This window comes from Heptranchias perlo, chromosome 12, assembly GCF_035084215.1.
Source record: "Heptranchias perlo isolate sHepPer1 chromosome 12, sHepPer1.hap1, whole genome shotgun sequence".
NCBI lineage: Eukaryota > Metazoa > Chordata > Chondrichthyes > Hexanchiformes > Hexanchidae > Heptranchias > Heptranchias perlo.
Genome location: NC_090336.1, coordinates 11,998,560 through 12,023,208, shown reverse-complemented (window position 1 = coordinate 12,023,208; position 24,649 = coordinate 11,998,560). Strand labels below are relative to the sequence as shown.

The following is a 24,649-nucleotide window of genomic DNA, read 5'->3' as shown; positions in this document are numbered from 1 at the left end:
TTCCCATGTGCCTGCTGCTCTTGTCCTTCTAGGTGGTGGAGGTCGCGGGTTTGGGAGGTGCTGTCGAAGAAGCCTTGGCGAGTTGCTGCAGTGCATCCTGTGGATGGTACACACTGCAGCCACAGTGCGCCGGTGGTGAAGGGAGTGAATATTTAGGGTGGTGGAAGGGCTGCTTTGTCCTGGATGGTGTCGAGCTTCTTGAATGTTGTTGGAGCTGCACTCATCCAGGCAAGTGGAGAGTATTCCATCACACTCCTGACTTGTGCCTTGTAGGTGGTGGAAAGGCTTTGGGGAATCAGGAGGTGATGGAGGGAAGGTCATTGATGAAGCAGCTGAAGATGGACGGGCCTGGGAAACTGCCCTGAGGAATTCCTGCAGCAATGTCCTGGGGCTGAGATGATTGGCCTCCAACAACCACTACCATCTTCCTAGGTATGACTCCAGCCACGAGAGAGATTTCCCCCTGATTCCCATTGACTTCAATTTTACGAGGGCTCCTTGGTGCCACACTCAGTCAAATGCTGCCTTGATGTCAAGGGCAGTCACTCTCACCTCACCTCTGGAATTCAGCTCTTTTGTCCATGTTTGGGCCAAGGCTGTAATGAGGTCTGGAGCCGAGTGGTCCTGGCGGAACCCTAACTGAGCATCGGTGAGCAGGTTATTGGTGAGTAAGTGCCGCTTGATAGCACTGTCGACGACACCTTCCATCACTTTGCTGATGATTGAGAGTAGACTGATGGGGCGGTAATTGGCCGGATTGGATTTGTCCTGCTTTTTGTGGACAGGACATACCTGGGCAATTTTCCACATTGTCGGGTGGATGCCAGTGTTGTAGCTGTACTGGAACAGCTTGGCTAGAGGCGCAGCTAGTTCTGGAGCACAAGGCTTCAGCACTACAGCCGGGATGTTGTCGGGGCCCACAGCCTTTGCTGTATCCAGTGCACTCAGCCGTTTCTTGATATCACGTGGAGTGAATCGAATTGGCTGAAGACTGTCTTCTGTGATGGTGGGGATATCGGGAGGAGGCCGAGATGGATCATCCGCTTGGCACTTCTGGCTGGAGATGTTTGCAAACGCTTCAGCCTTGTCTTTTGCACTCACGTGCTGGACTCCGCCATCATTGAGGATGGGGATGTTTACAGAGCCTCCTCCTCCAGTTAGTTGTTTAATTGTCCACCACCATTCACGACTGGATGTGGCAGGACTGCAGAGCTTTGATCTGATCCATTGGTTGTGGAATCGCTTCGCTCTGTCTATGGCATGTTGCTTCCGCTGTTTAGCATGCATGTAGTCCTGAGTTGTAGCTTCACCAGGTTGGCACCTCATTTTTAGGTATGCCTGGTGCTGCTCCTGGCATGCTCTTCTACACTCCTCATTGAACCAGGGTTGATCCCCTGGCTTGTTGGTAATGGTAGAGTGAGGAATATGTCGGGCCATGAGGTTACAGATTGTGCTGGAATACAATTCTGCTGCTGCTGATGGCCCACAGCACTTCATGGATGCCCAGTCAGTTTTGAGCTGCTCGATCTGTTCTGAATCTATCCCATTTAGCACGGTGATAGTGCCACACAACACGTTGGATGGTGTCCTCAGTGCGAAGACGGGATTTCATCTCCACGAGTACTGTGCGGTGGTCACTCCTACCAATGCTGTCATGGACAGATGCATTTGCGACAGGTAGATTGGTGAGGATGAGGTCAAATAAGTCTTTCCCTCATGTTGGTTCGCTCACCACCTGCCGCAGGTCCAGTCTGGCAGCTATGTCCTTCAGGACTCGGCCAGTTCGGTCAGTAGTGGTGCTACCGAGCCACTCTTGGTGATGCTCATTGAAGTCCCCCACCCAGAGTACATTCTGTGTCCTTGCTACCCTCAATGCTTCCTCCAAGTGGTGTTCAACATGGAGGAGGACTGATTCATCAGCTGAGGGAGGGCGGTGGGTGGTAATCAGCAGGAGGTTTCCTTGCCCATGTTTGACCTGATGCCATGAGATTTCATGGGGTCCAGAGTCAATGTTGAGGAATCCCAGGACCACTCCCTCCTGACTGTATATCACTGTACCGCCACCTCTGGTGGGTCTGTCCTGCCGGTGGGACAGGACATACCCAGGGATGGTGATGGAAGAGTCTGGGACATTGGCTGAAAGGTATGATTCTGTGAGTATGGCTATGTCAGGCTGTTGCTTGACTAGTCTGTGGGACAGCTCTCCCAATTTTGGCACAAGTCCCCAGATGTTAGTAAGGAGGACTTTGCAGGGTTGACTGGGCTTGGTTTGCCGTTGTCGTGTCCGGTGCCTAGTGGTCCGATGCCGGGTGGTCCGTCCGGTTTTATTCTTATTGTGACTTTTTTTAGCGAGATTTTACAACTGAGTGGCTTGCTGGGCCATTTCAGAGGGCAATTAAGAATCAACCACATTGCTGTGGGTCTGGAGTCACATATAGGCCGGGTAAGGACGGCAGGTTTCCTTCCCTAAAGGATATTAGTGAACCAGATGGGTTTTTACGACAATCCGGTAGTTTCATGGCCACCATTACTGATACTAGTATCTTAATTCCAGATTTTTATTTAATTAACTGAATTTAAATTCCCCAGCTGCCGTGGCGGGATTTGAACTCATGACTCTGGATTTTAGTCCAGGCCTCCTATAAATGGGAAAAACTGTGAGGAAGGTTGAGAGAGGAAGATGACAAATAAAACTCTTCAAACATATTCTATTGGTAATAATCTGGTTTTATTTCATAAACATGTTAAAAATTAATTCAAGTACAAGGAATGACTGAATCATTCATAAACATCCAATTTGTTCATAATTTCCTCAGTGGACATCAGAAAATGGTCAAGTCCTCATTAAAATAGGACCCAGCAACCTTTAACTCTCAGGTGCAGGACTCTTGCCCTGTATAGCTTTCATCAACCACCTCCTCAGCCTGAATACATGTGTGTAAAATCCATATTTCCCATCCCTGTCACATCCTTCTCCCCAGGAGACGATTCCCATCAGGTACCATCGATTATCTGTTGGGTTCTGTGTGAAATTTAAAAACTAGCATTTATATAGTGTCTTTCACAACCGCAGGACGTCCCAAAGCGCTTTGCAGCCAATGAAGTACTTTTGAAGTGTAGTTTCTTGTCGGAAACACAGCTTGAATTAAGCAGCCAATTAATGCACAACAAGGTCCCACAAACTGCAATGAAATAATTGTTGAGATAATCTGCTTTTTAGTGAGGGATATATATTGGCCAGGGCACCAGAAGAACTCCCCTGCTCTTTTTCGAACAGTGCCTTGGATTGTCTACATCCATCTGAGAGGGCAGAAGTAGCCTCAGCTTAACATTGCAACTGAAAGACGGCACCTCTGACAGTGCAGCACTCCCTGAGTACTGCACTGAAGTGTCGGTCTAGATTATGTGCTCCATTGAGCCTTCAACCCACGACCTTCTGACTTTCAGGTAAGACTGCTGGAAGAAGTATTAATCAGGAAATAGTCAGGGCATGTAATAAGGGAACAGCTATAATTATGGGGGATTTTAACTATCATATTAACTGGACAAATCAAATTGGGCAGGGCAGCCTTGAGGAAGAGTTTATTGAGTGTATTAGGGATGGATTTCTTGAGCAGTATGTAACTGATCCTACAAGGGGGCAAGCAAACTTGGACCTGGTCCTGTGTAATGAGCCAGGATTAATTAATAATGTCCTAGTTAAGGATCCCCTTGGAATGAGTGACCATAACATTCCATATCCAATTAGAGGGTGAGAAGGTTGGTTCTCAAACAAGCGTACTGAGCTTGAATAAAGGAGACTATGATGGTATGAGAGCGGAATTGATTAAAGTGGACTGGGAAAATAGATTAAAGGGTAAGACGGTACATGAGCAGTGGTGTTCATTCAAGGAGTTATTTTACAACTTTCAAAAAAAATATATTCCACTGAGGAAAAAAGGGTGTAAAAGAAATGACAGCCATCCGTGGCTAAGTAAAGAAATTAAGGACAGTATCCGACTAAAAACAAGGACATATAAGGTAGCCAAACTTAGTGGGAGGATAGAAGATTGGGAAGTCGTCAAAAGATAGCAAAAAGTAACTAAAGGATTGATTAAGAAAGGGAAGATAGATTATGAAAATAAATTAGCAAAAAATATAAAAACAGATAGCAAGAGTTTCTATAGTTATATAAAAAGAAAAAGGGTGGCTAAGGCAAACGTAGGTCCCTTAGAGGATGAGTCCGGGAAATTAATGGTGGGAAACATGGAAATGGCAAAAATGCTGAACAAATATTTTGTTTCAGTCTTTACGGTAGAGGACACTAAGAATATCCCAACACTGGACAAACAGGGGGCTCGAGGGGGCGGAGGAGCTAAATACGATTAAAATCACTAAGGAATTGGTACTCAGTAAATTAATGGGACTCGAGGCGGATAAATCCCCTGGACCTGATGGCTTACATCCCAGGGTCTTGAGGGAAGTGGCAGTAGGGATTGTGGATGCTTTGGTAATAATTTTCCAAAATGCTCTGGACTCGGCAAAGGTCCTGGCAGACTGGAAAACTGCTAATGTAACACCCTTATTTAAAAAGGGTAGTAGGCAGAAGGCTGGAAATTATAGACCAGTTAGCCTAACATCTGTGGTGGGTAAAATTTTGGAATCTATTATCAAGGAGACAGTAGCGGAACATTTGGATAAACATAATTTAATAGGACAAAGTCAGCATGGCTTTACGAAGGGGAAGTCATGTCTGACAAATTTGCTTGAGTTCTTTGAGGACATAACGTGCAGGGTGGATAAAGGGGAACCAGTGGACGTAGTGTATTTAGACTTCCAGAAGGCATTCGACAAGGTGCCGCATAAAAGATTATTGCTCAAGATAAAGAATCACTGGATTGGGGGTAATATTCTGGCATGGGTGGAGGATTGGTTATCTAACAGGAAGCAGAGAGTTGGGATAAACGGTTCATTCTCGGACTGGCAACCAGTAGCCAGTGGTGTTCCGCAGGGGTCGGTGCTGGGTCCCCAACTCTTTACAATACATATTAACGATTTGGATGAGGGGACCGAGTGTAACATATCAAAGTTTGCAGATGATACAAAGATGGGAGGGAAAGTGGAGAGTGAGGAGGACATAAAAAACCTACAGGGGGATATAGATAGGCTGGGTGAGTGGGCGGAGATTTGGCAGATGCAATACAATATTGGAAAATGTGAGGTTATCCACTTTGGCAGGAAAAATCAGAGAGCAAGTTATTATCTTAAAGGCGAGAAACTGGAAAGTACTGCAGTACAAAGGGATCTGGGGGTCCTAGTGCAAGAAGATCAAAAAGTTAGTATGCAGGTGCAGCAGGTGATCAAGAAGGCCAACGGAATGTTGGCTTTTATTGCTCGGGGGATAGAATATAAAAACAGGGAGGTATTGCTGCAGTTATATAAGGTATTGGTGAGACCACACCTGGAATACTGCATACAGTTTTGGTCTCCATACTTAAGAAAAGACATACTTGCTCTCGAGGCAGTACAAAGAAGGTTCACTCGGTTAATCCCGGGGATGAGGGGGCGGACATATGAGGAGAGGTTGAGTAGATTGGGACTCTACTCATTGGAGTTCAGAAGAATGCGAGGCGATCTTATTGAAACATACAAGATTGTGAAGGGGCTTGATCGGGTGGATGCGGTAAGGATGTTCCCAAGGATGGGTGAAACTAGAACTAGGGGGCATAATCTTAGAATAAAGGGCTGCTCTTTCAAAACTGAGATGAGGAGAAACTTCTTCACTCAGAGGGTAGTAGGTCTGTGGAATTTGCTGCCCCAGGAAGCTGTGGAAGCTACATCATTAAATAAATTTAAAACTGAAATCGACAGTTTCCTAGAAGTAAAGGGAATTAGGGGTTACGGGGAGCGGGCAGGAAATTAGACATGAATTTAGATTTGAGGTTAGGATCAGATCAGCCATGATCTTATTGAATGGCGGAGCAGGCTCGAGGGGCCGATTGGCCTAATCCTGCTCCTATTTCTTATGTTCTTATGTTCTTACTGAGCCAAGGCTGACTGTTAAGTTCTATTACAGCGGGGCTTATCCAGGGTAACGTCAACCCCTAGGGACTGAAGGAAAAGGGTAAATTCAGCCCTTAAGGAGTGAAGGGAAAGGTAGATTTACCACCTGCTCCACTTATATTCTGATCTTGGAAGCTGTGATGTTTTGCTGTTGAGGGAGGGGATAAAGGATTGCTGGCTACAAGGGACACTGGCTGTACACTGGGAGTGGACACCCAAAGTTAGCTAAACGCACTCCCTTAACGGGAAGAGGATTAGAAGAAGAATTCCATGTCACAAAATGTCATACGAGTGGGGTTGCCTCAGAAATTCAATGTAATAATCGGCAAGGATCTTCAACTAGAATCATAGAAAAGTTACAGCACGGAAGGAGGCCATTTGGCCCATCGAGTCCGTGCCAGCTCTATGCAAGAGCAATCCAGCTAGTCCCACTCCACCGCTCTTTCCCCGTAGCCCTGCAAATTTTTTCCTTTCAAGTACTTATCCAGTTCTCTTTCGAAGGTCATGATTGAATCTGCCTCCACCACCCCCTCGGGCAGTGCATTCCAGATCCTAACCACTCGCTGTATAAAAAAGATTTTCCTCATGTCACCTTTAGCTCTTTTGCCAATAACCTTAAATCTATGACCTTCGGGTCTTGACCCTTCTGCCAATGGGAACAGTTTATCTCTATCTACTCTGTCTAGACCCTTCATGATTTTGAATACCTCTATCAAATCTCCTCGCAACCTTCTCTGTTCCAAGGAGAACAACCCCAGCTTCTCCAGTCTATCCACATAACTAAAGTCTCTCATCCCTGAAATCATTCTAGTAAATGTATTCTGCACCCTCTCTTATGGCCTTCACATCTTTCCTAAATGCGGTGCCCAGAACTGGACACAATACTCCAGTTGTGGCCGAACCAATGTTTTATAAAGGTTCATCATGACTTCCTTGCTTTTGTACTTTATGCCTCTATTTATAATGCCCAGGATCCCGTATGCTTTTTTAACCAGTTTCTCAACCTGCCACCTTCAACGATTTGTGTATATATACCCCCAGATCAATCTGTTCCTGTACCCCTTTTAGAATTGTGCCCTCTAGTTTATATTGTCTCTCCTCATTCTTCCTACCGAAATGTATTACCTCGCATTTTTCTGCGTTAAAATAAATAACCAAGAAGCACACAAGAAAATAAAATAAAAGGGAACTTATGGAGTATTATGCTGGAGAACTGTGAACCTGAGCATGGAGTGGTGGAGTGAGAGAGAGAGTTTGAGACAGAGTATCGACAGATGTGAATAGATCCCTCCCAGGCAGGGCATGAGTAACAGTAGGAGAGTGAGATCATTCACAGCACTGTCATTCATCCTTTTCAGTTCCCTGCAATATTTTCAACACAAACAGGTTACAATATGCTTGTGAAATATGAAGAAATTAGAAGAACGTAAAAGTCCCACCTTCATTACGAAAGGACCTCCGCTGTCCCCCTCACAGGCATCTCCACGCTTGCTATCCTCCGCACTGTAACCTACCATGGACAGGAAATACATACTAAAGTTAAAAAGAAACCGGCTTGATGCTGTGGTGAATGAAGTATTCGGGTCATGCTCCCTTTTGAAACAGCTCAAATGAATCGCACCTTCTGTTTATCATGCAACCTTCCTCAGCTGTGTGCTCCTGGCTCACGCTCCCTCTCTCTACTCATCTTAATCGCTACGCTAATCACACCCCATCATTAAACACATGGTAATAAGGTAAATGGAAAGGATACACTGCCATCCCAATGCCTCTTACTGCCTCCAAAAAAAGTACTTTTTGTTGATGCGGGAGGAACAGTGATATTTACACTACAGTTGGAAAGTCAGCAGCTTTACGCCTCCCTTCTTCACTCCTCCCACCTTCACTCCTTCGTTGCCCCATCTTTATTCCTCCCTTCTTCACTCCTCCCACCTTCACTCCTTTATTGCCCCATCTTTATTCCTCCCTTCTTCACTCCTCCCACCTTCACTCCTTCATTGCCCCATCTTTATTCCTCCCTTCTTCACTCCTCCCACCTTCACTCCTTCGTTGCCCCATCTTTATTCCTCCCTTCTTCACTCCTCCCACCTTCACTCCTTTATTGCCCCATCTTTATTCCTCCCTTCTTCACTCCTTCATTGCCCCATCTTTATTCCTCCCTTCTTCACTCCTCCCACCTTCACTCCTTCATTGCCCCATCTTTATTCCTCCCTTCTTCACTCCTCCCACCTTCACTCCTTCATTGCCCCATCTTTATTCCTCCCTTCTTCACTCCTCCCACCTTCACTCCTTCATTGCCCCATCTTTATTCCTCCCTTCTTCACTCCTCCCACCTTCACTCCTTCATTGCCCCATCTTTATTCCTCCCTTCTTCACTCCTCCCACCTTCACTCCTTCATTGCCCCATCTTTATTCCTCCCTTCTTCACTCCTCCCACCTTCACTCCTTCGTTGCCCCATCTTTATTCCTCCCTTCTTCACTCCTCCCACCTTCACTCCTTCGTTGCCCCATCTTTATTCCTCCCTTCTTCACTCCTCCCACCTTCACTCCTTCGTTGCCCCATCTTTATTCCTCCCTTCTTCACTCCTCCCACCTTCACTCCTTCATTGCCCCATCTTTATTCCTCCCTTCTTCACTCCTCCCACCTTCACTCCTTCATTGCCCCATCTTTATTCCTCCCTTCTTCACTCCTCCCACCTTCACTCCTTCATTGCCCCATCTTTATTCCTTCCTTCTTCGCTCCTCCCATTTTCAATATTCTGTCTCTGAATGAATTTACCAGCAATAATTTCTGTTGCAGGAATAAGTTTTTTTTTACCACTATCTTACTTAATGTTTACCTATTTTGGGGGGAGGAGAGGCAGTGGTTAAGGAATTATATTTGTGTAATATTTCCATTGGTTTATGCTTATTCCAAAATATTATTCTTCATTTTTTTAACCTCTTCCCCCCACCATAAAAAATTGTAGCTCATTAACTGAGCTATGCTCAGGATTAGGAGTAGTGAGTGGAAGTAGATATGGCCAGTGTGAGATAGTCTCATCACCAGGCCCCAGAACCCAGGCCTCAGGTCCCAGGCTGAGATTGCAGATCATCTCTTTGTTAATACAGCTCTAAAGCCAGCCACCGAAACACAGAGGACTTGTTTGCCCATTTTCCTTTCCCCACTGGGAGGGAGCATTTCACTTATCACAATATCCACTCCCTTTACCACCGCCACACTGTGGCGGCTATATGTATGATCTGCAGGATGCACTGCAACAACTCCCCATGGTTACTTCAACAGTACCTCCCTCCCCCGCGACCTTAACCACCGAGAAGGACAAGAGCAGCAATGTCGTGGGAACACCTTCATTTCCAAGTTCACCTCCAAATCTCTCACTATCCTGACTTGGACATGGACCAATCATTCCTTCATTGTTGCAGGGTCAATATCCTAAAATTCCCGACCTAACATCAACATGGGAGCACCATCACCATAAGGACATCAGCAGTTCAACGAGAAAGCTCACTGCCGCATTCTCGGGGCAACGAGGAATGGGCAATAAATGTGGCCTTGTCAGATTCGGCCATGTCGCAAGAACAAATAAAATAAAATTCCCCTTCCCTGTTAGTGACCATTCATTTCACTGAAAGCAACTCACGTTAGTTAATAGGCTGTCCCTGCCCTTCTCAAAACTAACTTTGAGAACGGATTCAAAACCATGTCAGCTAAATTTGGTTCAGTTTAGCTTTGGAATCATTTCTCAGGGATTAGACCTGCAGTGTGAGGTATTGGTTCTGACTAACAGTGTATACAAGTAAACTGTGGGGGTCTGTGAGGGGGTCTTTGTGGGGTACTGACAGTGTATACAGGTAACGTGTGGGGGTCTGTGTGAGGTACTGAAAGTGTATACAGTTAACCTGTGAGGGTCTGTGTTGGGGTACTGACAGTGTATACAGGTAACCTGTGAGGGTCTGTGCGGGGTACTGAAAGTGTATACAGGTAACCTGTGAGGGTCTGTGCGGGGTACTGACAGTGTATACAGGTAACCTGTGAGGGTCTGTGCGGGGTACTGAAAGTGTATACAGGTAACCTGTGGGGGTCTGTGTGAGGTACTGAAAGTGTATACAGGTAACCTGTGAGAGTCTGTGTGAGGTACTGAAAGTGTATACAGGTAACCTGTGAGGGTCTGTGTTGGGTACTGACAGTGTATACAGGTAACCTGTGGGGGTCTGTACGGGGTACTGACAGTGTATACAGGTAACCTGTGGGGGTCTGTGTGAGGTACTGACAGTGTATACAGGTAACGTGTGGGGGTCTGTGTGAGGTACTGACAGTGTATACAGGTAACCTGTGAGGGTCTGTGCGGGGTACTGGCAGTGTATACAGGTAACGTGTGAGGGTCTGTGTGAGGTACTGGCAGTGTATACAGGTAACCTGTGAGAGTCTGTGTGAGGTACTGGCAGTGTATACAGGTAACCTGTGAGGGTCTGTGTGAGGTACTGGCAGTGTATACAGGTAACGTGTGGGGGTCTGTGTGAGGTACTGACAGTGTATACAGGTAACGTGTGGGGGTCTGTGTGAGGTACTGACAGTGTATACAGGTAACCTGTGAGGGTCTTTACGGGGTACTGACAGTGTATACAGGTAACCTGTGAGGGTCTGTGTGAGGTACTGGCAGTGTATACAGGTAACGTGTGGGGGTCTGTGGGCGGGGTCTGTGTGGTGTATACAGGTAACCTGTGAGAGTCTGTGTGAGGTACTGGCAGTGTATACAGGTAACCTGTGAGAGTCTGTGTGAGGTACTGGCAGTGTATACAGGTAACCTGTGAGAGTCTGTGTGAGGTACTGACAGTGTGTACAGGTAACCTGTGAGGGTCTATATATCACTATATATCAATGATTTTGATGAGGGAACGAAATGTAATATTTCCAAGTTTGCTGATGTCACAAAACTAGGTGTGATTGTGAGTTGTACGGAGGATACAAAGAGGCTTCCAGGTGATTTAGACAAGTTGAGTGAGAGGGCAAATACATGGCAGATGCAGTATAATGTGGATAAATATGAAGCTATCCACTTCGGAAGGAAAAACAGAAAGGCAGAGTATTATTTAAATAGTGATAGATTGGGGAATGTTGATGTACAAAAGGACCTGGGTGTCCTTGTCCTTGAAAGCAAACATGCAGGTGCAGCAAGCGGTTAGGAAGGCAAATGGTATGTTGGCCTTCATTGCAAGAGGATTTGAGTACAGGAGCAAGGATGTCTTACTGCAGTTATATAGGGCCTTGGTGAGACCACACCTGGAGTATTGTGTGCTGTTTTGGTCTCCTTACCTAAGAAAGGATCTACTTGTCATAGAGGGAGTGCAGTGAAGGTTCACCAGACTGATTCCTGGGATGGCAGGACTGTCGTATGAGGAGAGATTGGGTCGACTCGGCCTGTATTCACTCGAGTTTAGAAGAATGAGAGGGGATCTCATTGAAACGTATAAAATTCTGACAGGGCTAGACAGACTGGATGCAGGGAGGATGTTTCCCTTGGCTGGGGGGTCTAGAACGAGGGGTCACAGTCTCAGGATACGGGGTAGGACATTTAGGACTGAGATGAGGAGAAATTTCTTCACTCAGAGGGTGGTGAACCTGTGGAATTCTCTACCACAGAAGGCTGTGGAGGCCAAGTCACTGAATATATTTAAGAAGGAGCTAGATAGATTTTTAGACACAAAAGGCATCAAGGGGTATGGGGAGAGAGTGGGAATATGGTATTGAGATAGAAGATCAGCTATGATCATATTAAATGGTGGAGCAGGCTCAAAGGGCTGAATGGCCTACTCCTGCTCCTATTTTCTATTTTTCTATGTCTGTGTGGGGTACTGATAGTGTATACAGGTAATGTGTTGGGGTCTGTGTTGGGGTACTGACAGTTTATACAGGTAACCTGTGAGGGTCTGTGTTGGGGTACTGACAGTGTATACAGGTAACCTGTGAGGGTCTGTGTTGGGGTACTGACTGTATACAGGTAACCTGTGAGGGTCTGTGTTGGGGTACTGACTGTATACAGTTAACCTGTGAGGGTCTGTGTTGGGGTACTGACAGTGTATACAGGTAACCTGTGAGGGTCTGTGTTGGGGTACTGACAGTGTATACAGGTATCCTGTGTAGGTTTGTTTGGTAATGTGTGAGGGTCTGTGTGGGGTACTGTGTGCGGGTCTGTGTGGGGTACTGGCAGTGTATACAGGTCTGTGTTTGTGCTCCAAGGTTCAGACCCATGGATTACCAATCTTGACTTCACCTGCCTTGTGATTCCGCAGTGAGACCCTGATCTCGGGTAGGCCAATGTAGTGGAGGTGCTGGGTGCAGTCAAGCTGCTTTCTGAATGGGGAGTGCAAGGGAAAAAATTAGAAGATCATGACCTTTCCGTCACCTTTACGTGTTCCCCAGTAGGTGGCCAGAAAGCAGTATTAACTGAAGCAACAACCTGTCCTCTTCCCTGGAATTGGTGTAGGAGGAAACTGAAGACAAACGAAGAGGAAGGATAAAGAGCCCATTTAAAATGGGAAATCATGGAGATACTCAGTGACCAGACCCTGTTTGTACAGGTGAGGGGTCAGTGGTCAGGCATGGAACACTGACACTCTTTGTGTAATACAGACCAAATGCTAAATGAGTCTGCCTCTGGTTCACTCCATTCCAAACAGCTTTTTTTTTTAACAGTTATCTCAGAAATAGTGCCTCACATTTTTCCCACTTTTCACCTCGGTGCTCCTGAGTGAAACCGGTTTGGTACTCACCAGTACCGAATTACGGACAAGTCTGGCACAGTGCACTTGGGTTCACTGCGAACTCTATTGAGATTCCCATCAAGTTGTTCTTACTTGGGACCCTTACAGCTTTCAAAGAGGGGAGGAGTGGTGGGGGCTTTCAAAGGAGGCGGAGGGAGTTTCAAAGTGGGGGACTGGGGGCTTTCAAAGTGGGGGGAGGCAGTGTGGTTTTCATCCTGCCAGTCATGAATCAGTGTTCTAATCAACTCCACCACCCACTCCCCTCCTGAGATGCTGTTGGATTGACTCACCAGCACAGAACATATTTTTCGTCACTTTAATATCGGTCGATGATTTACAGATATCATGGTTGACGATGGGGAGCTGGATCTGCTGCAGTACCTGGGGCTTCAGTGTTTGAGTGTTCACAAAGGATTCGCCCAGATTTCCCCAACCTGTGATTCGACCTATCTGCTGACTGAGCAGTAACCTGGAAACAAAAATTAAGTATGAGCGCTCCTATGATTGAAGAAATAAACCAGAGGGGGTTAAAATATTATTAGTGCTTTGTCCGTCCTTCCTCTTGCTTGGTTTTTGCTGTGGGAATCACTACCTGCGGCCAGAGCTGGTGACACGATCCTAAACCTACAATCTGATCCATTTCTGTGATTTGAACTTTTAAATTTCCTATTTTGTCCCTCCCTCTCATTCACACCTCAAGAGTAGGGTTGCCAACCCTCCATGATTATCCTGGAGTCTCCAGGTATTAAAGATTAATCTCCTCGATACTGCTGCAAATAATCCAGGAGAAAAAGCATAGGGACGTTAATAAAAATTCTGTCTTTTTTCATTTTCTTTGAACACTTTTGTTTATTGGTCATAAAAATATGGCTGTTTGATCAACAGTCAAGGTTCATCCAATAGGATAATGAAGTCTGTTCACTTTCCAATTGGCGTAGGAAGGCGGAGGATTGCAAGGATGGACGTGCTGGGTGACCAATGACGGGAGTGTGGGGGTGGAGCGGTTGGAGGTCATGTGATGAAACCTTTAGGAATATGTCCAACCAGAGTTGGCAACCCTACTACAGAGGGTGGCCAGGTGGAGCTGCACCCAAGTCTTCTACAGATGTTGCTCTCCAATCACGGGTTTTGGCCTCCAGTGGTGGCTTCGTCAAGTAGCTGAGCCACATAGAATCATATAATGATACAGCACAGATTGAGGCCATTCGGCCCATCGTGCCTGTGCCAGCTCTTTGAAAGAGCTATCCACTTAGTCCCACTCTCTGCTCTTTCTCTCTACTCTTTCCCCATAGCCCTGCAAATTTTTCCCCTTGAAATATTTATCCAATTCCCTTTTGAAAGTTACTATTGAATCTGCTTCCACCATCCTTTCAGGCAGTGCATTCCGGACAACAACTTGCTGTGTAAAAAATGTTTTCCTCATGTCCCATCTGTTTTCTTTGCCAATTATTTTTAAATCTATGTCCTCTGCTTCCCACCCCTTCTACCAGTGGAAAGAGTTTCTCCTTATTTAATCTCTCAAAACCTTTCATGATTTTAAACATCTCTATCAAATATCCCCTTAACCTTCTCTGCTCCAAGAAGAACAATCCCAGTTTCTTCAGTCTCTCCACATAATTGAAGTCCCTCATCCCTGGCACCATTCTAGTAAATCTCTTCTGCACCCTCTCTAAGGCCTTGACATCCTTCCTCAAGTGTGGTGCCCAGAATTGAACACAATACTCCAGCTGAGGCCTAATCAGTGTTTTATAAAGGATTAGCATAACTTCCTTGCTTTTGTACTCTATGCCTCTATTAATAAAGCCCAGGATTCCCTATGGTTTTTTAACTGCCTTCTCAACTTATCCTGCCACCTTCAAAGACTTGTGTACATACACCCCCAGGTCTCTCTATTTCTGCACCCCCTTTAAAATTGTACCATTTAGTTAATATTGCCTCTCCTCATTCTTCCTACTAAAATGAATTACTACACATTTCACTGCATTAAATTTCATCTGCCACGTGTCTGCTTATTTCACCAGTCTGTTTATATCCTCCTAAAGTCTGTTACTATCCTTCACATTGTTTACTACATTGCAAACTTTGAAATTATACCCTGTATACCCCACGTCCAGGTCATTAATATATATCAAAAAGAGCAGTGGTTCCAACTGGGGACCACCATTGTATACTTCCCTCCAGTCTGAAAAACAACTGATCACCACTACTCTCTGCTTTCTGTCCCTTAGCCAATTTCTTATCCACGCTGCCACTGCCCCTTCAATTTTGCTAACAAGTTTATTATGTTGTATTTTATCAAACGCCTTTTGAAAGTCCATATACACAACATCAACCGCACTACCCTCATCAACCCTCTCTGTTATCTCATCAAAAAACTCAATCAAGTTAGTCAAACATGATTTACCTTTAAAAAATCTGTACTGGCTTTCATTTATTAACCCATATTTTTTCAAGTGCCAATTCATTTTGTCCCAGGTTATTGTCTCTAAAAGTAGGCTCACACATAAGGGATTGCCACGTGGGCCAAAGAAAGAAGGACTTGCACTTATATAGCACCTTTCATAACTTCAGGACATCCCAAACTGCTTTACAGCTAATGAAGTACTTTTGAAGTGTAGTCACCGTTGTAATGTAGGAAATGCGGCAGCCAATTTGCACACAACAAGGCCCCACAAACAGCTGTGAGATAATGACCAGATAATCTGTTTAAGTGACGTTGGTTGAGGGATAAATATTGGCCAGGACACTGGAGAGAACTCCCCTGCTCTTCTTCAAAATACATCTGAGAGGGCAGATGGGGCCTTGGTTGAAAGTCTCATTCAAAAGACAGCACCCCTTCAATACTGTACTGGAGTGTCAGCATAGGTTATATACGCAAGTCTTTGGAGTGGGGCTTGAACCTACAACCTTCTGACTCAGAGGCAAGTATGTTAGCAGCTGAGCCACACCTGAAGCCCAACCCCTGGATGAGGAACTACACCCAGCAAAGAGTCAACACCTTCAGGAAAGGAGGCAAGGGGAGAAAATTAGTGGGGAGAAAAGCAGGTGCCAGAATGTATAGGAGGTAGACTCATCCTCACTGTTGACATCTGGCAAATTCAATATCCTTTCTTACACCAAACAAATTTAAATGATCAGATAACATGAATTAAGCCTCTTTGAATTATGACGAGAAGATTGCAGTCCTTCCCTTGCTGCATGGAAGCGTTACAGATCCACTTGTCTAATTCCTTCCAGATGGTCAAGATGAGTTTGGGAGTTAACTGCACATGAAATCATGGATGTGAGTAAGTACACTTACCGTGAGAGCATGTCGCATCGTCACGTAATGCACTGCATATATAACAATGCCGATTGAGGAGCTCCATAGGGATTGTGTCACAACACACGCTCCAAGCTCCCCTACAACCTCAATTCCCGTGATCAGTCTCGCCCCTGGAATTGCTAACTTTCAGCGTCAACATTTCATTCTGTATTTCTCACAACCCATTTGTCACAAGCTACACTTTCTCAACACTTGTCACTTAAGCACGTTCAGAATATTGGCACCAATAAGTGAAATGGCCAACACGTACAAAGCTGTTTTTATTACTTTGTTTCTCCGAGTGAGCTTTTTACGCTCATCAAGCTGAGGGATACTGACGCTGGAAAATGAAACATTTTCCTATTTCAGGTATCCCATATCAGTATCAAGCGCTCCCAGGTCACATATAGCAGAGGAGAGCTCCCTCTGCTCAGCCCTAAAACCCTGTACTGGACCAATGTGAGATTTTCCTATTACCACGTTGCTTCACGGATTGAGATTGCCAGTTTAGGGTAGTTTTGCGCTGTGGGCACATACCCATTGGGAAATGGGTTGGCACTGCCCAAGGTCACTCCACACAGAGCCGTTAAAGCCTGTTAAACAGTGGAGATTCTCATCCAATCATTCTGGGATCTCCCAGATCCCAGGAGTGCACAAACCCACTGCTGAGGTTTTTGATTGCAACAATATCTGATCTGGCACCAGGTAAAGCAGAGAGCTCTAACAGGCAATGGCTCGGTTAGAAACCCATCATGGTCGTTCCTGCTACTGGATTCAGGCAATCAACTCCTGTTCTAATAGTTTGAGGTGATCCACCTACTGTAAAATTCAACGTCTTCAATAGTACCGCAGGTTTCACCTTTAGAAACTGTAGCATGCTCCTCACCATCATTTGAATCTTTGAGAATGTGTCCCGGAATTTGGGCCTCTCACTGCAAAGCTGCGTTTAGACACTGAACGCTCGTATCTGTGCATGTGCATAAAAGGTTAATAAAACCAAGAAGCATTGAATGCTAACCTACTGGTGACTTCCATGGTTGGTACACAGATGGGTGATATGTAGCTGGAGAAAGCAGTGGGTCTCTTCAAACGCAATAAAGCAATGTCACGGTTAAGGTTTGTTTCCCACTCATACTTGGGATGAACAATAATTTTGTCGATCCCAAAGATTTTTTCTGTTAGGCTTTCGTACCTGGAGGTTAAAGGAATCAACAACAAGAAACATTAATGACGTGGAGAGAAGGAAAAGGGAAGAAGTGACAGGAAAGAGAAAATAAGCCAGGCTGAAAGGAAACTACAAAAGAAATAAGGAAACATTGGCAGCAAGGAAACGAAGAAAGGAGATTAGGAAATAAGGAGCAAATGAAACACCAACTGGGAAGGAATAAAGGCGATTCCCCTTACACTGAACATACGTGGTTCACTTTTCCACACATTTCTATTCTTTACACTGTGAAGTCTGTTCTCCCAGCTTCAGCCCAGGGACAGGTCTGTGAATTAGTGAGTACAGGGCCGAGGCTGGGAGATACAATTTTCTTTTAATACCATGCTGCCCGGGTCTCAACAGAGTTAAAAAGTGTGCAGCTTTCCCTAGTCTATGTCTGATTTGTGCAACTGCAAATCTCTGGCTATGGTGAATGTTCAAACAGGCCATGACTGTTTGTCCAGTGCATCTACATGAACTGCTGGGATTAGAGATTGGCTTGTGTTGTCTGGGCGTAAAACATGCAAAAAGCATAGTAATTTTTCAGTGGGATGGCCTGTACCCAATCTGTGCAGGCGTTGGTCCCATTGCTAAATTCGTGGGCCTCATTTATTAGGCATTCCAGGCAGATACGTAAAAGAGCCATTTGGCACCTTGACTATGTTAACGAGGGGCCTAATACCTGTTGAAGGATCCCTTTCTGAAAATGGGCCATCCTGAATGTAGCCGGTGCTGGGCCTGCCACGTTCAGCATTACCATGTCTACAAATAGCCTAACCAGTGGTCCTTAAAGGGACCATTGGATACCGCCACCAAAGAGGTAAGCTTCTTAAAAATTCTTACCTGAATGTGGAGCCGAGAAGCAGGAGTGCTCTTCCTGGCTCCGCAGCAGTCCCGGAGACCATTAGCAGCCCGCTGTCACCCGACCCCCCCACCCCACCGATTGCCTCCCTCCTTCCTTCCAATTGCCTCTCTCCTTTCCAATCACCTCCCACCCCGCCCTCCCCCCCCCCGATTGCCTCCCTGCTTCCGATTGCCTCCACCCTTTCCGATTGCCTCCACCCTTTCCGATCGCCTCCCACCCCGCCCTCCCCCCCCCCGATTGCCTCCCCCCCCCGATTGCCTCCACCCTTTCCAATCACCTCCCACCCCGCCCTCCCCCCCCCCCCCGATTGCCTCCCCCCCCCGATTGCCTCCACCCTTTCCAATCACCTCCCACCCCGCCCTCCCCCCCCCGATTGCCTCCCTGCTTCCGATTGCCTCCACCCTTTCCAATCACCTCCCACCCCGCCCTCCCCCCCCCGATTGCCTCCCTGCTTCCGATTGCCTCCACCCTTTCCAATCACCTCCCACCCCGCCCTCCCCCCCCCGATTGCCTCCCCCCCCCCCGATTGCCTCCACCCTTTCCAATCACCTCCCACCCCGCCCTCCCCCCCCCCCGATTGCCTCTCCCCCCCCCCGATTGCCTCCCCCCCCCCCCGATTGCCTCCCCCCCCCCGATTGCCTCCCCCCCCCCGATTGCCTCCCCCCCCCCGATTGCCTCGTCCCCGCCCCCGATCTGTTCCTTCCGCCAGGACATCGCAGCAGCCTGAAATTGATGTCCACTTCGCCGGAGAGCTGCCTGGTGACGTGCATCAGGTGCACGCAGCTCGCTGGTCTTATTTAAATGGGCCTACCTCATCCAGTGCAGGGATCGTTTCCTGCACCCAGTTCGCAGGCCTACGATATGCAATTTCTGCCTCCTGATGTTATGACACCCAAACCATCCAAGGCCTGGGTCATTATGTCACTACTGGGAATGGCATTGAATGGACCAGCACTTTTCCTGTGGCCAGATGGATTTGTGGAAGTAGGGAGGAGCCAGCAGATTGCCTGCATGCTGGTCTTCACTAATCCAAAACTACTGACCAGGAGTGGGCTAAGGGACCTGACTATGAATCCCAGTTGATTGATTTATACTATGACTGCCAATCAGAGGTAATGTGCGGATTAAAGGACGGAGTATTAAGAATTAGTTTTGATTCTTTTCACTTGCCTTCATCCATCTTCCCTTATAATCCATGATCAAAGTAAGAAGACTTGCATTTATATAGCACCTTTCACAACCTCAGGACATCCCAAAGCGCTTTACAGCCAATGAAGTACTTTTGAAGTACAGCCACTGTTGTAATGTAGGAATCACGGCAGCCAATTTTCACAGCAACGTCCACAAACAGCGATGTGATAATGACCAGATAATCTGTTTTAGTGATGTTGGTTGAGGGATAAATATTGGCCAGGACACCGGGGAGAACTCCCCCTGCTCTTCAAAATATTACCATGAGATCTTTTACGTTCCACCTGAGAGGGCAGACGGGGCCACAGTTCAACATCTCAGCGCCCCCTCACTACTACACTGGAGTTTTGTGCTCAAGTCTCTGGAGTGGGTCTTGAACCAACAACCTTCTGACTCAGAGGTAAGAGTGCTACCTGCTGGGCCACAGCTGAAAGGCAACTTCTAAATGAGAAACTTCACCCAGCAAGGAGTCAACACCTTCAGGGAGGGTGGGGAGGGAAGAAAATTAATGGGAGAACTCCCCTGTTCTTCGAAATAGTGCCATGGGATCTTTTACGTACACAATACCGTACTAACTAGAAGTGAGGTTGAACTTTTTTCTTTTTTGGCCTACCCTGCTCGAGTATACTTCCCAAGGCGAACGATGATATCGTTGGAGGTGAAGTTCTTGTCCCATGGTGGATACAAGACACAGTGGGCTGCGGTAATAACCCACTGGTTACTCAACAGGCTGCCGCCACAAAGCAGCTCCTGGGGGCTTTTGCGGAATAGCATCACTTGCCTGTGAAGGAGAAAGAGAATTTTAAAAAAAATTTCAGGGCAGAAATACTGGAGGGAGATTATTACCTCAAATTGTTTGGTTGGGAGCAACACCTGAATAATTGAAAGAAATGTCTGATGAAATGCAAAATCTTCCTGACTCAGTGAAGTTCTGACCATTTTGTAACCAACTTGCTGGAATTTTCTTTGTTTTTGAGTGTATAAATTTGACTCCAAGTTTCCTTAGTTTCCAAGGGCCAGACACACTGAGGAGTGGGGGGAGGGCAGGGGTGGGGTTGGGGGTGGGGGCAGAGTGACAAATGATTTAACCCACTGCTGGCAACTGATGGAAATTGGCTCAACCACCAAAGAAGAATAGGCCACCTTCCACAAAGTGGAAGGTTCTGCTACTGGGAGTTAATCCATCCAAGTGCAGACAAGAACTGAGGAAACCTATCACAACTGTGGCTGGCAGCTTGGAGCAATAAACACACTGGAATCCTTACGTCTTTAGCTTTTATGTATTTTGATAGTCTGGTGTTACAGGGAGCACTTTGCTACTTCCACTAAACATGAGCAGTGTCACTGCCATCAGTAGCCTCACCTACCACCAGTCAGTAGCATTAGAAGCACTGACCAGAAACTTAACTGGACCAACCATATAAATACTGTGGCTACAAGAGCAGGTCAGAGGCTGGGTATTCTGCGGCGAGTGACTCACCTCCTGACTCATAGAGTCATAGAGTTATACAGCACGGATAGAGGCCCTTCGGCCCATCGTGTCCGCGCCGGCCATCAGCCCTGTCTACTCTAATCCCATATTCCAGCATTTGGTCCGTAGCCTTGTATGCTATGGCATTTCAAGTGCTCATCCAAATGCTTCTTGAATGTTGTGAGGGTTCCTGCCTCCACAACCCTTTCAGGCAGTGAGTTCCAGACTCCAACCACCCTCTGGGTGAAAAAGTTCTTTCTCAAATCCCCTCTAAACCACCCGCCTTTTACCTTGAATCTATGTCCCCTTGTTATAGAACCCTCAACGAAGGGAAAAAGCTCCTTAGTATCCATCCTATCTGTGCCCCTCATAATTTTGTACACCTCAATCATGTCCCCCCTCAGCCTCCTCTGCTCCAAGGAAAACAAACCCAATCTTCCCAGTCTCTCTTCATAGCTGAAGCGCTCCAGCCCTGGTAACATCCTGGTGAATCTCCTCTGCACCCTCTCCAAAGCGATCACATCCTTCCTGTAGTGTGGCGACCAGAACTGCACACAGTACTCCAGCTGTGGCCTAACCAGTGTTTTATACAGCTCCATCATAACCTCCTTGCTCTTATATTCTATGCCTCGGCTAATAAAGGCAAGTATCCCATATGCCTTCTTTACCACCTTATCTACCTGTTCCGCCGCCTTCAGGGATCTGTGAACTTGCACACCAAGATCCCTCTGACCCTCTGTCTTGCCTAGGGTCCTCCCATTCATTGTGTATTCCCTTGCCTTGTTAGTCCCTCCAAAGTGCATCACCTCGCACTTTTCCGGGTTAAATTCCATTTGCCACTGTTCCGCCCATCTGACTAACCCATCTATATCGTCCTGCAGACTGAGGCTATCCTCCTCGCTATTTACCACCCTACCAATTTTTGTATCATCAGCGAACTTACTGATCATACCTTTTACATTCATATCCAAGTCATTAATGTAGACCACAAACAGCAAGGGACCCAGCACCGATCCCTGTGGTACCCCACTGGCCACAGGCTTCCAGTCACAAAAACAACCTTCGACCATCACCCTCTGCCTTCTGCCACTAAGCCAGTTTTGTATCCAAAGTGCCAAGGCACCCTGGATTCCATGGGCTCGTACCTTCTTGACCAGTCTCCTGTGGGGGACTTTATCGAAGGCCTTACTGAAATCCATGTATACCACATCCACTGCGTTACCCTCATCCACACGCCTAGTCACCCCCTCAAAAAATTCAATCAAATTAGTCAGACATGATCTTCCCTTGACAAAGCCATGTTGACTATCCCTGATTAATCCTTGCTTCTCCAAGTGGAGACTAATTTTGTCCTTCAGAATTTTTTCCAATAATTTTCCTACCACTGATGTTAGGCTCACTGGCCTGTAGTTCCCCGGTTTTTCCCTACTCCCCTTCTTGAATAATGGTATTACATTAGCGGTTCTCCAGTCCTCTGGCACATCCCCTGTGGCCAGAGAGGTTCTGAATATATGTGTCAGAGCCCCCGCAATCTCCTCCTTTGCCTCACACAGTAGCCTGGGATACATTTCGTCCGGGCCTGGGGATTTATCCATTTTTAGGCCTGCTAAAACCGCCAATACCTCCTCCCGCTCGATGTTAATATGTTCGAGTATATCACAGTCCCCCTGCCGTATTTCTATGTCTACATCGTCCTTCTCCATAGTGAAAACAGATGCAAAAAATTCATTTAGAACCCCTCCTACATCTGCCGGCTCCACACACAGATTGCCATTTTTGTCCCTAATGGGCCCTATTTTTTCCCTAGTCATCCTCTTACCCTTAATATACTTATAAAACATCTTAGGATTTTCCTTTATTTTGCTCGCCAGTGTTATTTCATGGCCCCTCCTTGATCTCCTAATTTCTTTTTTAAGTATACCCCTGCACTTTTTGTACTCCTCTAGGGCTTCCTCCGTCTTTAGCCTTTTGTATCTGCCAAAAGCCCTCCTTTTTTTCCTAATCCATTCTCGTATATCCCCTGACATCCAAGGTTCCCTGGAGTTCTTGGAACCACCCTTGACCTTTACGGGAACATGTTGCCATTGTATGGTCTCAATCTCCCTTCTGAAAGACTCCCATTGCTCCGATGCGGATTTTCCTACAAGCAGCTGATCCCAGTCCATTTTGGCCAGATCCTGCCTTATCCTATTAAAATCGGCCTTCCCCCAATTTAGAACCTTTATTTCCGGCCCCTCCCTGTCCTTTTCCATGACCACCTTAAATCTCACCGAATTATGGTCACTCTCACCAAAGTGCTCACCTACTAGCACTTCTTCCACTTGGCCGGCCACATTCCCTAGAATTAGGTCCAGTACCGCCCCTACTCCCCAAAGCCTTTCCACCATCTACAAGGCACAAGTCAGGAGTGTGATGGAATACTCTCCACTTGCCTTGATGAGTGCAGCTCCAACAACACTCAAGAAGCTCGACATCATCCAGGACAAAGCAGCCCGCTGGATTGGCACCCCATCCACCACCCTAAACATTCACTCCCTTCACCACCGGCGACTGTGGCTGCAGTGTGTACCATCCACAGGATGCGCTGCAGCAACTCACCAAGGCTTCTTCGACAGCACCTCCCAAACCCGCGACCTCTACCACCTAGAAGAACAAGAGCAGCGGGCACATGGGAACAACACCACCTGCACGTTCCCCTCCAAGTCACACACCATCCCGACTTGGAAATATATCGCCGTTCCTTCATCATCGCTGGGTCAAAATCCTGGAACTCCCTTCCTAACAGCACTGTGGGAGAACCTTCACCACACGGACTGCAGCGGTTCAAGAAGGCGGCTCACCACCACCTTCTCAAGGGCAATTAGGGATGAGCAATAAATGCTGGCCTCGCCAGCGACGCCCACATCCCATGAACGAATAAAAAAAATGTGACCTGCTCTCAGTTTCCCACTACTCTTGATGGGGAGTAGTGGAGTGGGTTGGAGTAGGGTGGAGGCCACAAACATTTGCAGTCATACATTTATTTTCCTTGCCTGGTTCACCAGGATGAAATCTGGGATGAAGGAACTGACCTACAAAGACAGGTGGATTATATTTCTGGGAGATGAGGAAGGGATGATCTGATCAAGGTGTTTAAAGTAACAGAGGGAATTGGCAGGGTAGATAAGGACAAAGTCTTCCCTTTAGTAGGGGAATCCAGAACAAAGGGCATAGCCTTAAAATTTGGGCTAGGATGGTTAAAAGTAGTGCATTTACTCACTGGGCCATTGGAGTTGCAAGATCAGATCTCACGAGCGATGAGAAGACTTAGGAGGAAGAAGAAAGAACTTGCATTTATATAGTGCCTTTCATTTCCACAGAACGTCCCAGAGCTTTTCGCAGCACTAGTAGCGAGCCATACAGCAAGGTCTCAGGTTTGATTCCTGGTCTGTGCTAAGTTACCTGATCGCTACATTTAGTCTCAGCATCTTGAGTTAGTGAGGAGAAATAACAGCCAGGTTTCCCAGTTTTGGTCGCTATCCAGAGACCCCTACTGGAAAGTGCACTCACGGGGACATGAGGTGTGGACAGGAGTGGGTTTGGCTGCCAGCACTCACTGCCTGGACTTACACATGGAGAATGACCGCTTGGCAATATCCAGGAGTGCCGCTGCCCCTTGTGGAGCAGTACTCCAGGATGGTCAATGCATTCAGAGGGGAAAAAAAACATTCAGCTGGCAGGCTTATCGAATCCTGTCTTTTCACTAAACAGGACAGAGCTGTGAAATAACAGGGGAGGAAGGCACAAGGCCACAGTACCGACTGGGCT

General features: G+C 46.7%; 1 protein-coding gene across 1 annotated transcript in view; it reads right to left on the bottom strand.

Moving 5' to 3' along the window:
- Window positions 1–2,706: 2,706 nt before the first annotated feature.
- The window catches only part of f2 (coagulation factor II (thrombin)), a 48,935-nt gene continuing 26,992 nt past the window's right edge, over window positions 2,707–24,649 (bottom strand). Inside the window, exons 10-14 of the mRNA XM_067993659.1 lie at window positions 19,985–20,152; window positions 17,130–17,303; window positions 13,098–13,276; window positions 7,482–7,552; window positions 2,707–3,022 (exon numbers count right to left, since the gene is read on the bottom strand). Of these exons, the coding sequence (XP_067849760.1) occupies window positions 2,867–3,022; window positions 7,482–7,552; window positions 13,098–13,276; window positions 17,130–17,303; window positions 19,985–20,152 (748 nt within the window). The 3' untranslated portion in view covers window positions 2,707–2,866. The remainder of the gene's footprint in view (window positions 3,023–7,481; window positions 7,553–13,097; window positions 13,277–17,129; window positions 17,304–19,984; window positions 20,153–24,649) is intronic.